General features: G+C 36.6%; 1 protein-coding gene across 1 annotated transcript in view; it reads left to right on the forward strand.

Moving 5' to 3' along the window:
* Window positions 1-4633: 4633 nt before the first annotated feature.
* Window positions 4634-16303, forward strand: part of RNaseX25 (Ribonuclease X25) — a 25507-nt gene continuing 13837 nt past the window's right edge. Inside the window, exon 1 of the mRNA XM_017628317.1 lies at window positions 4634-5366. Coding sequence (XP_017483806.1) covers window positions 5293-5366 — 74 coding nt within the window. The 5' untranslated portion in view covers window positions 4634-5292. The remainder of the gene's footprint in view (window positions 5367-16303) is intronic.

The following is a 16303-nucleotide window of genomic DNA, read 5'->3' on the forward strand; positions in this document are numbered from 1 at the left end:
TTTGTGAGTGAAATCCTCCTAAATGTTTGTACGGATTTTAACGAAACTTGTTGTGTGTTTGAGTGGGTCTGTGGACGGTTTAGTTTCACAATTTAATCCGACTGTTGGCGCTGTAGTTGAGTTATTACTACAAATCTTATTTATGATCCGATTTGGCTAATGTTTTAAATATGTATGCAATACTATTGCAAAAACGTNCAAGTGGTGCTGAAGTCGAGCTATTACTAAAAAATAGCCAAGTGAGAAAAGGGGCCGTGAAGGTCAGATTAAAACGACCTGTTGCACCATTGACTATATCGAACGCTCTTGCGTTGCGATTGGCCCAATGGATGTGATTTTCCAATATTATTATGCGTTCAAACTTTTAAGGTATTTCGTCTGAAATAAGTATATGTATATTGCATTTTAGTAGAACAATGATTCGCACCCATTTTGAAATTGCAACCAACTATACTGTAAAGCTTCTAGGACATTCACTATGGAACCGGGTCATTGTTGCCGCCAGGGAGTGAAGAGGAAAAAATTTATTTCGCTTTGCAAATAACCGTGCTATGAAATGCCGCACAACTGGAGAATTTCAAGAACGGATATAACACTTTCCTTAGGTTATTTAAAGCGGCAAATGACCACCAAACNAAGTTCGCCGGGTTTGCTAGTGTCAAATAAAGGTACTTATACATCAAAGTCGCACCTTTAGTGAAGGTTACGTAATAGTTACTCGCTATAGGTTTCCGTCTCCGTTTCTGTTACTTTGGTGCTAGTTGGGACTGCTTTAAAAATTTATGCAATTTAAAAAAAAAATCAATAAATTTTCGTAAAAATTTCGTGTTTTTTAATTAGATCCTGAGTATGCATTTTTGTAGCCCATTGAATTCTAGTGTAATAAAGTATAAGTTTCAAATGGCTAACAATTACGGTTTTTTAGAATTTTTAAAAAAAGCTCGATATTGTACGACAGTTTGTTGAATAAACTATATTTTTATAAAAAAAAATAACCAAAATTAAATAACAGCAAAAATAATATGTATGTTAAAACTTGGCAAAAAGTGGTTCGCCTATAATTTTTTCGACTACTGTCCATAAGTTGACTATGATTTGACTTACAAACAAAACACCAGCACGGATTTCAAAATTTCAACCCTGTTTGTGTGAAATATTTTATTTATATCGGTATTTTTCTTTTAATCAAACTACGTTGAAATAAAAGTGAAAATAAAAAAAAATTTTTGTNTTTTTCTTTTAATCAAACTACGTTGAAATAAAAGTGAAAATAAAAAAAAATTTTTGTTGTTAATTGGCCAACCAGCTGTTTTTTAAGGGCTTGTAAACAATTCTAAGAAAAAATCTTTCTTATGACGTTCTTCCCGCAAGCGTGCGATATTTATGCATTTTTTTCTTAACACCCAGTATAATATTTTCCGATGATTTCTCTTATTTACCCTTCACAAACATATCCATATATACATATATATATGTACATACATGCAATGATTCTCTTAAGCCGTTGGGTAGTGGTTGCTCTTTAGAAAATGTCTTGCTTACTGCTGCCTGTGTGAAAACAACCAAAGCAGCATTTGAGCAAATGGTATACATATCGTCGTTTAAACTACAAAACCGCGTATCAACAAAATGCAAAACCGTGTATCAAGATAATGCAAAACCTATAGAGTAAAAACACTCGTATTTCAAAACGGTTCTCCTTTTTTTAAAGCAATCGCATTTCTGGCTAGTATATAATAAGGATTGAGCCAAGAGCTTGTGTGAGCAAGTCCAATTTTTGGCAGCGAATATCAGTTACGCGCTTTTGCAGAATGACAATACGCGGTTTTATACTTTAAACGACGATATATATGTATATACGTAGGTAGAAACATATATAAACTTGTATATATGTATATACATATATATGTATGTATGCACACCAGGGCGTAGGCAGGAACTATTGTACATAGGTGTCAAATTAATATACCAATAAAAAAATTGTTATTCAATCATTTTTTATTCTAGTAACAAACGCCTTTGAGTTTTAGCAAGCTCTTCAATTACTTCTCAATCATCATGCGGTTTTCGTTAGTCCATAAAATCTTTCCTCTCCTTATGGTCGTGCTTCTGGGTATTCAGTTAGTGTTCCACCAATATATGTACTCAATCCCGACTCTTGCGTCGCCGTTCGCGTACTTTGGGATCATTGGATCGAGATTCAGTATCCAACTCTTTTATAACTTTGGTTCCCGGCAGAAAGAGAGGAGGTTTCGATCGGGTCAGTCGTTTAAGTCTTAATAAATTCAGCGTCATCTATTCAGCTTTATATTCGGCTACATGCGGGCGTCTCTTGTCTTGGAGCAATCAGCTAGCTATGTAAATAAGCATCTTAAAAAGCTCTCCCAGAAATGGATTGTGCACTGGGTTTTGGACTCGTAAAGTAAAAAAACGGATCCAATGGAAAACCTAAAACAGCCTGTGTTAATTGCCCCCAATTACTGACGACCCACCACACGAAACAAGGACTACGCTTTACGGATATGCGCTTGGAATAGCCCCTCGATAGGAAAGGCGCCTTAATCCAACTGCCGGGTTTCTTACAGAATACCAGTACAGAAATTGCGACAGACGGGGCTTGATTGTAAAAAATTTGCAGCGTGCGACATCTATTACAGCTGCCATGAGATTGGTGTAGTTGTGCGGAGGCCTCGACAACTTGTGCCTAGCAAGAAAGCTTAACATATTTGGTCCAACAGTCGTAAATTGCAGTTTTTATGACAATACCTCAGACCACGAAGAGAGGTTTACCGATTTTTCCGCGGTTCAGAACATGGTAGTTATTTAGTAGGTAGTACCACACACCAGCAACGAAACATCCATAAAACCATTTGGGTAACATTGTGATAGGCGCCGAAAAGCTATAGCCTCAAATGAAAACCGAGAACTTTCGCAATAGACTCTGAATCCTGCTTCAAAAAGATATTTCTCATCAATTTGGTATGCATAAATGAGCATTGGGAATCGATCTACCAATCTTCGTACCGTTACGTGTGGTTTCTTTCGCCCACAAAGAAACAGCGTAAAGGTAAGACGAAAAGTGCCTAGCAGCTACTGCAGGGAAATGTGGTAACAGAAAAAAGGGGGAAAGAGAGACTATTCTTAAAAAGAAGAAAAGAAAAGCAGAAAGGCGCGAGTGTGAGCAAATTGACATTATGCCAGGCAGGCAAGTTTGACGATGAAGAACGTTGTGGTTGCTTCAATGTATCAAAGCAGAAAAACACCGGCGTTAAGTGCAAATTGAGAGCATAGTTACGAGCTTGACTACGTACACAATTTTTATATATATTTTTTGTTTATTATAAATTTTTTAAGTTCGACTTCGTCTTATAAGCTCCTCTCCCTGCCCCTACCTGGGTACGCCCTTGTACTATGTACATATCAGGGATGTTGCGAATATTTGCATTGGCATTCGTTATGCGAATGATTCGCATTATTTTACACATTCGCATCAAATGATACGAATGTTTGGCGAATGCGAATGTCTACATGGGCAGAGAGTCCACTCTAATATTGTTGAAATGGCTCTAAGTCTGTCTAGCCAGGGTGCCGACAATAACTGGCTTTTAACTTCAGGCGCTAAACGGTTCAATATTATATCAAGCAACATTGATGGGCCTTCAAAAAGTACTGCTAAAAGTCTTATAAGCAACCTAGAAATAATTTGAGATTCCTCAAGCGAATGCGAAGGCTCGGATGTAGAGTCTGGAGACATTAAAAAATGTGAAATTAAAGCTCAATTGAAGGCCTATCTTAAAGAAAAAGGAGCTTATCTCGGTTAAAATCCTCTCGATTGGTGGAAAACTAAAGTAAAATACGACAAATTGACAGACCTGGTCTGCAAATATTTGAGCGCTCCACCCGCCAGCGTTCCAAGTGAACAATTGTTCAGTGCAGCCACCCTTACATACGAGCCTCCAAAAAGTCGCCTGATGGGAGAAAAGGTAGAAAAATTACTTTTTTTTAAATATAATATGCCCCTTTTGAGCTTTGACTACTACAAACAAAAAAAAACACTATAAAGGTTAACCACTCGTTCAATGTTCTAATAATTGACAAAATTTTTAAGTAATAAAATCGATTACTTATAGGCAATATAGACGGTGCGTCTGACTCGCGAGTCAACTGTGTACGTTTTGATTCGCCTTTCGACAACACACATTTGAGTCATTCAGAGTCATACCAGAGTCATGTCTGTGTAACTTACACATATTCACATATCATTAACTCATCCAAACCGACTCGCGAGTCAGACGCACCGCGTATGCCGCCTATTAAGTTGATTATAGCTTTTTTAATGTTAAATATTCCTAACATTCGCATTCCGAAAATTCGCGTCCGCGAATGTGAAAAATATGACATTCGAAACATCCCTAGTACATATGTACATACCGTATACGATCTTCAAAGAAGACACAACCCAAAATTACATGTTTGGCAGAAAATGGGAGAAACTGTATTTTAGCACATGCTAATCATTTAGGCAAGGGAGACTTTACCTTAGGGGTTTTCAACAAATTATAACAAAAGTTTGCTCCAGCTTTTGCTGAAATATAAGTAAACGCTGTGTACATTTTTAGCGTACAATTTCAAAAATTCCAAATTTTGAATTGTGTCACTTTTGAAGATCGTGTGCGACACGGTCTCGGTAAATGCCTCATTATAGTGCTACTAAAATGAAACGGAGAGAAGGAACTATGTTGTCAGATACAGGTATACATACAAACATTTTCACACAAATATTACGCTGTTAGTTAAATGCTTTTGAAACAGACGTATTAACACACAAGTGCTTTGACAATGCGATGCGGAAAAACGTTAAAATAGCAGCAAATATGCAGTGAAGATTGGTGAAAAGGAAAATACGACCAAGAAAATGCCAGAAGAATATGGAAGTGCTGAAAACTCTTGAGAAAACTGGTAAAATAGAGAGCGGAGCGTCAATAACAGTGGACAAACCAAACAAACAACTAACTGCAATTTAGTATGTACATACATAAAGAACGTGACGAAAATAAAAAATAGAAATGATAAAAAGCAATAATAAAAAACAGAAACGCCACTTCTTTTGAAACAAATACAGCAGATTGCTTAACAAGGGACGAGCAATATTCAGCAAAAGCGAAACTTCAATAAAAATAAAACTACGAAAATAAAATTTAATTCAATAGAGGAGCAATCAAAGTGCAAATTAAGTGGAGGTTATTAACTAAGATTAAAGCAGGGTATCTCGTGGTAACATTTTGATAGGAAATGGGGCAAAAACTAATATTATGGGCCACATTCGGCATAGTGTTGCTTACCACACAATGGCTGGACGTGATTAGGTAAGTGACAATGGAAAAAACAAAACTGTCCATTTTAAAGAGGAGTACTTAAATGAGAAATAATGAAACATAAAGCAAATATTAAATCAATATTAAGAAATAATAGATTAATGTATCAAAATTTGGGCAATTGCGAAATCAATTTCATCAAAAAGGGTGATAGAAGAAGTACGCAAATGTGCAAAGACTGCATAGACCAAGCAATTTAGTCATATTCATACACACATACGCGTATACATAAGTATGTACACATACATACTATATGTTTACAGTATGTAAAAAGTATATTCGTACACCAAAAATTTAATAATTTAAGTGATACCGTATTGACGAATTTGATTACATCAAAAGAAAAATTACTATTTTAATTAATATACAATGTATTCATATGATACTTTCGTTTTTGAATGAAATAGTACAAACCCAGCTAGCCAAATGCGGAGCGCTCCGAATATGGAGTGAAAAGGGACTCCCACAGCAACAACTCGAAGGAGCATTTTCGGAGCGCTCCGAATATGGAGCGAAAAGGGACTTCCACATCAACACCTCGAATGAGCATTTTGAATGATCCGATACAGCAGAGTGAATAGGGAGCCAAAGTGTTTTTTTTTTATATTGGTTTCCTTTCATTCCCAGCCAACAAGCGGAGTCCATAGGGTGCACAATTAGGACTCCCTGTGCGGTGCGCTTATGCTCCTAGGGAGGCTCTGAAAATAGTCCCAAAGGAGCATATCCGCCGAAGAAAAGTGCCTTCTCAGTATATATGAAATACAAATCTCACTCAGATAATCCGAAAAGACTCTACGGACTCCCCTATTCGCCTATGATTTTGTGAGAAGGACTCCTAAATCATCCGAAGATAATTAGACGGAGTGTGTTGGGAGTGCTCCGATAATAGACTTAAATGCTCCTAATTTAATTTGTAATTTAAATAATTGAAATTTTCCCCTCATTTCTTTTTATTAAAAAAACTTTAAATTAAAGAATATGATTTACTATATTAAATATTCAGTAAAAAAGGAAAAACTGTGAAATACTAAATAAAAAATCTTTTTTATTTTCTTAAGACGGAACCTCTATTGGATTCGTTGCCAGAACCAGATAATTTTGTAATAAATGCGCCTTTAAAACCCTAAATCTAGCCAAATGTATGCATTATTGCTTACCTCCGAATGCTATCGCAACTGCCATAACGTCAACAGCTTTTTGCGGGGTCCCTTCCCAGGAAAACTCTGAAGCGACGACCCCCTTCTTGGTTGAATTTGCATTGATTGAATTTTCATCTTACAAACTAGCTGCAAAGAAAAGAAGAACGAGATAAAAAACATATTTTGACTCCCTTTTCACTCCATATTCGAAGCGCTCCGAAAGCACTCATTCGAGGTGTTACTATGGGAGTCCTTACTACTCCACATTTGGAGCGCTCGGCCTTTGGATATCTGGGTTGTATCTATGAAGATTTCAATCAACAAGCGAGTCGTCGCTTCCGAATGTTTTTGGAAAGGTATATCGCAAAAAACGCTGTAAGGTAAGCAATAACGCATAAAAACTTAAGCTTAACAACTGGCTAGCTTTAGAGCTTCTCAGGCGTATTTAAACGTTCTGAAATTATGGATAAAATTAAATTTGGAGAATCTTTAAAAACAATAAATAGGTCTATTATCGGATCACTCCCAAAATACTCCGTCTAGGTTATCTTCGGATGACTTAAGGAGCCCTTTTGACAAAATCGTGGGCGAAGAGGGAGAGAGAGATTTCTGGGTCTCCTATATAAGGAGTCCTAAACGCATATATAATGAGAAGGCACTTTTCTCTCGCGAATGGGCTCCTTTGGGACTCTCTTCAGAGCCTCCCTAGGAGCATCAGCACACCACACAGAGAGTCCTAACTGTGCACCCTGCGTAGTCCACTACGAAAAGATGAAAATTCGCTCGTATGTGCATTAAGCAGGGATGTCAAAGTCGATTTTTAAGCTGGGATAATGACTAGAATAACACTTTTCTCTGTGATTTTAGGTGCGTTCGTTTAAAATCTCCAGTAAAAACCAACCAACTGCCAAATTCCGGCGAAATGTCATCTGTGCTCTCACAAGAGAAAAATATCCCAAATAGTACGCGAACAGAAAATTTGCAGAAACTTGCAAGTTAGACGAACAGCTGATATAATTTTTGTTTACATTCAAAAGTGTAAAATTTAAAACGTACGAAAAGTCATCACAAAGTGTTATACTGGCACAGTTTATTGATTAAACAAATAACTACTTATTTCTTACAAGTTTAATTAGCCGCATTTTGTAATTTTTAACTTCCAAACCATCAAATTCAATTTTGTGATTTGCGTAAATGCCAACCAACTGTTTTTGATCAGCTGTTTTCCTGTTGGCAAATTGCTGTTGGCAAAATTTTTTCCAGCAGAAAGCAGCAGCTTCCCCTCAAAATGAAATGTTACTTTGCTCTCTCAATTTCCCCTACTTTGTAAGTTTTTTGCGTACGCGAACGCAAAAACTTGTAAGTTTTGGTTAAACATGAACAACTAACAGCTACGCGAACGCAACTTTTATAAAGCTCAGGAGTACAGTGACCTTCTGGTGTTGATTGTCAAAACGGTCTAAGAGTTATAAGCAGAGACCGTACCAAGCAGAGTTGAGAACCATCCTTAGCTATGAGGTGCCATATTTAGGATAAACAAATACCAAATAGAAAAATAAAAGTACCAAAAGGCTGCCATTATTTTTCGTGGGAAGATAATTATCGTTTATATGGCATCAATCACAGTATGTTGTTGTTGTAGCGGCTACTCAGCCATGCCTAACTTGAGACCCAGGGAGTGTGCCACTCCGACTAGGAAGGTCCATAGAGGCAGGGGCTTTAGTCGAGTTGGGTTTAAGGGACATGCGAATAGGTGTTGCGAGTCATGAGTACGGTCACCATCCGCCCTTTATTTTAAAGGAGAGTCCTTTATTTTAACCCCGTGTCCTTTATAATTTTTTTCAAAATAAAGGATGCCTTTTGTCCTTTATTTTTTAAACTGTCCTTTAAATCGGCTCTGCATTATTCAGAGGTAAATTTTTAAACGCAGAATATGAAAAATAAAAGTATCCCTTATGAAATATAATGAAAACCTTCGCCAGTTTGTTTCGCACCCCACTTAAGGGTTTCTATTTAATCGGTAATCTTTGTACAATCTATAAAGCACAGGGAAAGTTGTGCGCAGGATCGTGTTGTACGCTGAGTTTCCAGTTCCACTGAAAGAGAACAATAAACCCTCTGATGCACATGGTTCAAAACTGACATTTAGTGTTCGTAATTCACTGAAGCCTTCATTTTTCACTTAATTTTTATTATTTTTTTTATGAACGCTTACGATATTTGCAAAAAACCAGTTGAGCCTGATTTCTGAACTTTTATTTGATTATATTAAATTTTTTAGTAGCAGATAAAGTAGCAATGTTAAAGAAAATGTATTCTTCTGTTCCAGTTAATAATTGTTACATAAAAAAAACTAGTTGAAGACAATTGTATGGTTCTCCCAAAACAAAAAAAAAATACACAAAAAAATTTTGAAATTTTGGTAGAAAAGGATGGCGAAGTCATGGTAAATATTTGATTTAAATTACGATATGGGTAAGGTACTTTTTTTATCATACAAGTTGTATGTACGTATTCCCAAATCATTTTGAAAAAAAATTTTCCTTTATTTTATTACAACGCTTTTATCAACTTAATATAGCAAAGGTATTTATGGCAAACCTAGTCTAGATATCAACCTCGTCGTAGGTATCATATCAAAGACATACAATTAGAAAAACTCTAGAGGTTGGTGATCGCCTCGCCAGAAGAAGTTAAAAATATGCACTACATACGATACAGCGGAAATGGACGACACGCCATTTCTTTAAATGAAATTAATTGCTGCTATATGGACTGTATGTACATATTTATGTACATATGTAGGCATATACTAAACATTTTGCTTGCATAGTCTTTTGTTCTCTTTTCACACAAGTTGAATTATTTTAGTATCTATTGCAAATCTTTATACAGACAATACTAAAAGGTAGAAAATAAATTTAAAAAAACTTTTTAATGTACCACGCTTTTATAAATGGACTGAAATTAGAAAATAATATTGCTCAGTCCCATAGAACTTGTTTTGATAACTTTTGAATTTGAAATTGTAGCAAAAGTCATTATAAAAAATTTATGAGATTGAAAATGAGAAGCGTGGGGCGCATGTAATAGGCCTGATTTGAAATTGAAGAGTAATATATGTATGTATGTGGGTATGTGGGTATATTAATAACGACCGCTTAAAATCGATATCAAATTTGTACTTTCGCTGGTGGCATTTGTCGTCAAATAAGTGAAAACACATTGTCGAATGGGATTAAAAGGCTGTTTATTGATGGATTTGGATCCGGATAGGTCTTTAGTCGTGCACATGCGCTACTAAATCGGCTATATATATCTGTTTTTGGCCTATAATATCACCAGTCAAGGATAATTAGTCAAAGATTCAAAGTAAAGTTCTCGTTTGGAGAACGAAAAATGACACTGAAGATGGCACAACGCCGAAACCGGTTTGTCTCCAAACCAAATTTGACAAGGGATGACGGAAATTCGATTCATACAACACCACGAGAAAACAAATTTTCAATACAGCCAATCAATTCCCGGGAGTTCCCGATTTTCTCCCGAGTAAATCTAATAATAATCATAGATTCCCAATGGAGAGAATCAACTCGAGCTGGTGGCACTTAACACAAGTGAACTAGGGATTACAAGAGAAAGAATCAAGTTTATTTCAAGCTGATAATGAAACTAGTTCATAGTTTTTCTCTTTTTAGTTGTAATATAAACATTTCTAAAATAAATGTATTTTTTGCTCTATTTTCTTTTAGTGCATTCTTTTGCATACCTAGTGCTTTTCCTCTTTCGCTTTTTTCTAGGCTTTGCTTCCATTGTTTTCAATCCTGCCTTTTCTCTTTGCTATTTTATTTTGCCTTTTTTTATAGGTTTTTAGGTCCTAAAAATCCGTCCCTGATAATGACTTTTGCTTAAATTTCAAAATCAAAGTTATCAAAACAAATTCTATGGGACTGAGATATATTATTTTTTACAACGCTTTTATCAACTTGCAATGTGGTATGTCCAGACCACTTTGAATGTTGTATGTCCAGACCACCATTTATACTAGCTGCATTTTTTTGTAATCGAGCGACAAAAGAACGCTCAACTCGACACGCCATTTTTTTAAATGAAATTAATTGCTGCTATATGTATGTATGTACATATGTAGGCATACACTAAATGTGGGCAAACAACCTGTTCTGTTTCACTGCAAGTTGAATTATTTTAATATCTATTGCAAAATTTTGTACAGACAAGCTAAAAAGTAGAAAATAAATAAAATAAAAAAACTTTTTAATATACAACGCTTTTATAAATGAACTAAAAAGTAGAAAATAATATTTCTCAGTCCCACAGAATTTGTTTTGATAACTTTTGATTTTGAAATTTTAGCAAAAGTCATTATAAACAATTAATGACATTGAAAATGAAAAACGTGGGGCGCATGTAATACATTTCAATTGATATGAAAAGTAACATATATATGTATGTGGGCATGTGAATAACGAACGCTTAAAATCGATGTCAATTTGTACTTTCGCTGTAGAATGTTATGTAGTTTGACTATTGTCAATGAAATCGCATGCTTTGTACTGCATGCGCTCCACGTTTTTCGTTTTCAATGTCATTAATTGTTTATAATGACTTTTGCTAAAATTTCAAAATCAAAAGTTATCAAAACAAATTCTGTGGGACTGAGAAATATTATTTTCTACTTTTTAGTCCATTTATAAAAGCGTTGTATATTAAAAAGTTTTTATTTTATTTTATTAATAATAATAAAAATTGATTGGCGCTTACACATATGTTAGAGTTTGGCCGAGTTTCTCCTCGAACTTGTGGCGTGCGCCTTGATATTGTCACACAAAGCGGAGGGACTGTTTTTCATGGCAGAAATACACTCGGAGGTTTGCCATTGCCTGCCGAGAGATGGCCGCTGTTAAGAAAAAACCTTTTCCTAAATTTTTTGCGATGTTGCTTTGACCAGGGCTTGAACCCAGGTGCTGGTGAGTGAAAGCGCGCACTGCTTACCACTACACCACAGCGGCCTTTATTTTACTTTGGTTAATATGGTCACCGTAGTCTTGAGGGACTATCCGCATGCCGGGCACTCATCGGGCACATCCGCATTTATCCTACTCACGTAGCCCGCTGCTAGGGCGAAGTTGGGCGATGGTGGTGCAAGTCTCCCTAGGCAGAAGAAACTTTGGCTCGTTCACGTCAGGTGTCGAGTTGGTTTATGTCGAGACCGACTCCCTGTGAATGTCATTTATGGCTTGTTGGCGCGGTTATTTTATGAACCTCTGGACTTCGTCCGGCAAGCAGGTGTCTGCTCGGGTGCCCACGTCTGTGCACCCTACTAAGAACTGATTACAAAGCAACGTGTTGTGCTCCTTCACATGGAGAATTTGAGCCTCGTCGTGTATCGGTGGTACTGTGGCGGAATTGGTTTATACGACGTGAATTCCCAGCAGTAGTTTGACCTCCTTCGTTCAGCTGGTAGGCGGGAGAGCTAGGCTCCTTGCAGTGAACGAAGCGAGAAAGTTCGGAGAGGTATCCGTTTACTTTCGAGCACAAGTCATTCAATTCAATTCCTGGAGCCATTGGCGAGCAGTCGTCACGACACGCTCTGGTGCGTGAGGGAGCTTTGAGATATACTAATAAACAGAAGCAGGGAAAAGACACCACTCTGTGGACCCCCTGTTTAATTTTCCTCGATTTTCTGGTTTAATCCCTGAAAATTACTAATGAAAGTCGACCACCGTTTGAGCTTATGTGGGAGAGAGCCTATGTCTTCAAGAAGCGTGGAGTGGCTGACGGAATCAAACGCCCTTGACCAATCCAACGCTACCAGGAGTTGTCTCTCACAGGGGCGGTTTCGGTTCAGATCACGAGTTATCTGGCTGTTTATGGCGTTAACTGCCGTTGTTGTGCTGTGCACTTTACTCATGCCTTACTGGTGATTAGGTGGTACGTATAGGGCGGGAGTAGCAAGCGCTCAAGTGTCTTAGCTACCGGGAAAGGAGGGTTATCGGTCGAAACGGTCTCTGTTGTTAGCCGGTTATCTGGCACGATGAGAGTGGCCATGGACAACCTGAGGGCCTAGGTGAGATAATCTACCCCGCAGGTCACATTAAATAGTAATATAAATAGATTTTGGCTGTAACGCTGTTTTTTTAGGAATGTTGTACTCCGGACTTTGTATTTTACCTCATTAACATAATCGATAATTTCATCTTTGTATACTTTGTTCGCTATTCTCGTTTTACAGTTTTCATTCCTTGTCGCATTGTCAAGCGGAATAAAAATATTATATTTAAATGAACCCTCCAAATTATAAAGAGGATATTTTTTTCTCACACCCATAAAATGAACAACTTTATTTTTGTTAGAAAAAATGTCAAAGCCACTAAAGTGATCCGATCGCCGCCAGCCACTGGATCTTCTGGGAGCCATACAGTTACGCAACAAGTAGCAGCAACGGATACCGGCGAATCTTCCTCAGAGTATTTGACTCGTATGTACGACAAAAGTTAACGGCTATGATGGCGGAATTTATGAAACTCGTTGCCAATTTTAACAACGTGGCAACAATGATGGAGACTATGCAAGGCACTTATGGTCACCCTGAGCAGCTAATTAAGAGCCAAATTAAAAAAGTGCGAATGATCCCAACAAACATTTAGGTTTGCGCTCAGCTTGGGATTAAATTGAAACTAAAGTATTTCTCACATCTCCAACGTTCTTCCTCAACAGTACTCAAGTGGAGGATCAAAGCGTTCTTTACAAAATGGGTTTTTTTCTTTGTATGAATATAAAACTGTTTCTCAAACTTAAACTCCAATGTAATTCTCTAATTGGTCTCAAACATATCATTGAAATACTGAAAATGAAATACTAAAATAACTTATCTATATATATAAAACAAAGTCGTGTTAGTTACACCATTTATAACTCAAGAACGGCTGGGCCGAATTTCATGATATTTGGTTTTTGAGTTTGTCTACCTTCCGAATATCAGAATAACTATTAAAACAACCGCTAGGTGGCGCCGGAGTTGAGTTATTAGTAAAACCCTTATTTATGGTCCGATTCTCCTCATATTCGAGATATGTGTTGACAATAGGAAAAACAATACCATTGCAAAAAAAGAGCCGCCAGGTGGCGTTGGAGTCGAGTTATTTCTTAAAATCGTGTTTCTGGTCCGATTATCCTCAGATTCAAAATATGTATTGATAACTGGAAAAAGAATTCATCCGAAAAAAAATTTGCCGCCAGGTGGCGCTGAATTTGAGTTACATATGTATATATAACCAAAAATCGTATTTATGCTCGCATTTATTTCATTATCGAAATATATCAATTCACATATCAATGGTCCTCTGCAATAACGACACAACTCAAAATTAAAAAAAAAAATCCCTTATTACTGTTAAGAGGCTCATGTCTCTAATTCTTGGCTAACCCATGTCTAATCCTAACTAAAGTAAGTAGTAAAGATTATATGTGAATAAGACAACGATTAAAGAAATGAGCCACTTAAAAATAGTACGAGCTTTTATTTTTTGAATTTTAAATTGTGTCGTTATTGTAGAGGACCATCGATATATTTATGACATGAAGAGATACATATACATATATACTTTTGCAAAAAAACTGAAACTCAGTCGAAAACCGTCGTTTACGAGCAGCTGCAAGTATGTAAAAATCCCGTGTCACTGTGTTCGTTTACGATAATCTCCGAAATCGCTTAACCGATTTCAATCAAATTTTGTGGGTGTGTGTTGTTGGTTCTAACTTAAAAGATAGGATTGTTTTGAACTAGAGAAAAAATATATTGTTTTTTTTCATCGTAATTTTTTCTATGCCTCCCATATCGTGCTTATCTCTCTATATATAAAAAATGGAGTGAAAACTGTATACTTAGTAATTCATTAATTGAGAACGGTTGGACCGATTTGCAAAAATTTTTTTAGATGTTTGTAATTGCCAGGAGAAGGTTTTTACGAAAGACAATTTTGAGTAACCCTCCGGGAAAGGCGGGAAATTGGAAAAATCGAAAACTGATTTTTTTGTATGGAATTTTGTGTGCGATTCCTTCGGAATGGCTTTCGAAAGGAAAAAAAGGAAAATTCTAAGTGGAAAACTCGGCAAAATCCGGAAGAACCCGAAAAGTTTGATTTTTTTTCGACGAAATTTTGCATTTTATCGCATGATTTGATGATTTTGGACGATGTAATGGTGGAGAATTCGTTGTGAGCTTGGAAAATTTCGGATAATTGTGAAATTCATTGTGAGCTAGAATCAATTGGGAAACATTTTTTCCTATGTTTCATAACCGATTCGAAAAGTTGCTGCTTTTTTTAAACGTGTTTAGAAGGAGGGGTCACAAAGCTTTATTTTTTCCGATAGGTGGCGCAAAAGTCGAGCTACGATAAAAAAAATGCATTTGGTAGCCTTTTGCCCGATATATTCCAAAAAGTCTTATTTGTGGTCCGATTTCCTTGAAATTCGGCACGTAGATAGCTTATTTCCTGGGTTAATATAAAGGGTATTTTTCCTGATAGGTGGACCATATACCGATCTATTGGAAAAAATCTTATTTATCGTGCGACTTGCTTGAAATTTGGCATGTAGGTAGCTTATTGCCAGGATTAAAATATAGGATACTTTTTTCTGATAGGTGGACCAGGGACCGATCTATTCCAAAAATTCCTATTTATGGTCCAATTTGGTTGAAATTCGATACACGTATTATAGATATGCGTAGAATTGAATTGACTCATTGTTTTACAGTACGAAAAGTGTTTGAAGGCGCGCAAACATGTGGGTATTGACTAATTAACAATACTTATTACACAGGTCATCAAAAAAAAATTTATGCAGCAAACATTGACAATATTTTTGACAATTTTTTTGTGCGGATTACGATTATTGCCAAAAATCGTCAATTCGGAGGCACCAGTGATGAAAGCCAAATTACATCCGTTAAATCAACCATCAGAACCATTGCGGTGCTTGCTTTAACTAAACAGAATGTGGACCAATGATACTCACCAGTTTGGAAATTGCCACCAACTATACTATACAGATGCTCGGCCAAACACTAACATATGTGTAAGCGCCAATTTATTATTATTATTATTATACTATACAGATTCAAGGACTATTCACCATCGAGCCGCAAGGACTTCTTCCTGGTACAACGCTTTCGTTAGGTTATTTAAGACAGCAAAGGAGGATATGCCTTCTGTCGACCACAAAACCAAACGTAAACGTGAATTGCTGGCGAAAACGTTGGACCAAATGTTTCAATAAAAAAATTAATTTTGAGCGGGACGCAGTTCGCCGGGTCTGCTAGTCTATATGTATAACAATGAAATGTTTTCCGTATGACGGCGATGCCTGACCAAACGGCTGAACCGATTTCAATTCTGTAAAAAGCACTTTTTTTGGCCTTCTGTGTGGAAGGTTTTTCGATTTTAAAAAGTTTGAAATTTTTTGTTATTGCCGAAAAATGAAGAATGCAGAGACGCCACGTTTTCACAATTTCATAGAGTTTTCCGTATATTGAATGTCACTAAACTACTAAACGCCTGGACCGATTTCGTTCATATTTGGAACATATTTCATCACCTTGAAGGGAAATATTTCGACTAAAAATTTAATCGCTAGGTGGCGCTGGGGTCGGGATATTCATAAAAATTGCATTTAATTGCCGATTTGGCTCATATTTAGAATACAATTTAGCCATTTGAAAGGAAATATTTGGACTTTAAACTTACACGATAAGTGGCCCTGTGGCCG

This window comes from Rhagoletis zephyria, unplaced genomic scaffold (assembly GCF_001687245.7).
Source record: "Rhagoletis zephyria isolate East Lansing unplaced genomic scaffold, Rhagoletis_zephyria_1.1 Rzeph_scaffold_05893, whole genome shotgun sequence".
Lineage (NCBI taxonomy): Eukaryota > Metazoa > Arthropoda > Insecta > Diptera > Tephritidae > Rhagoletis > Rhagoletis zephyria.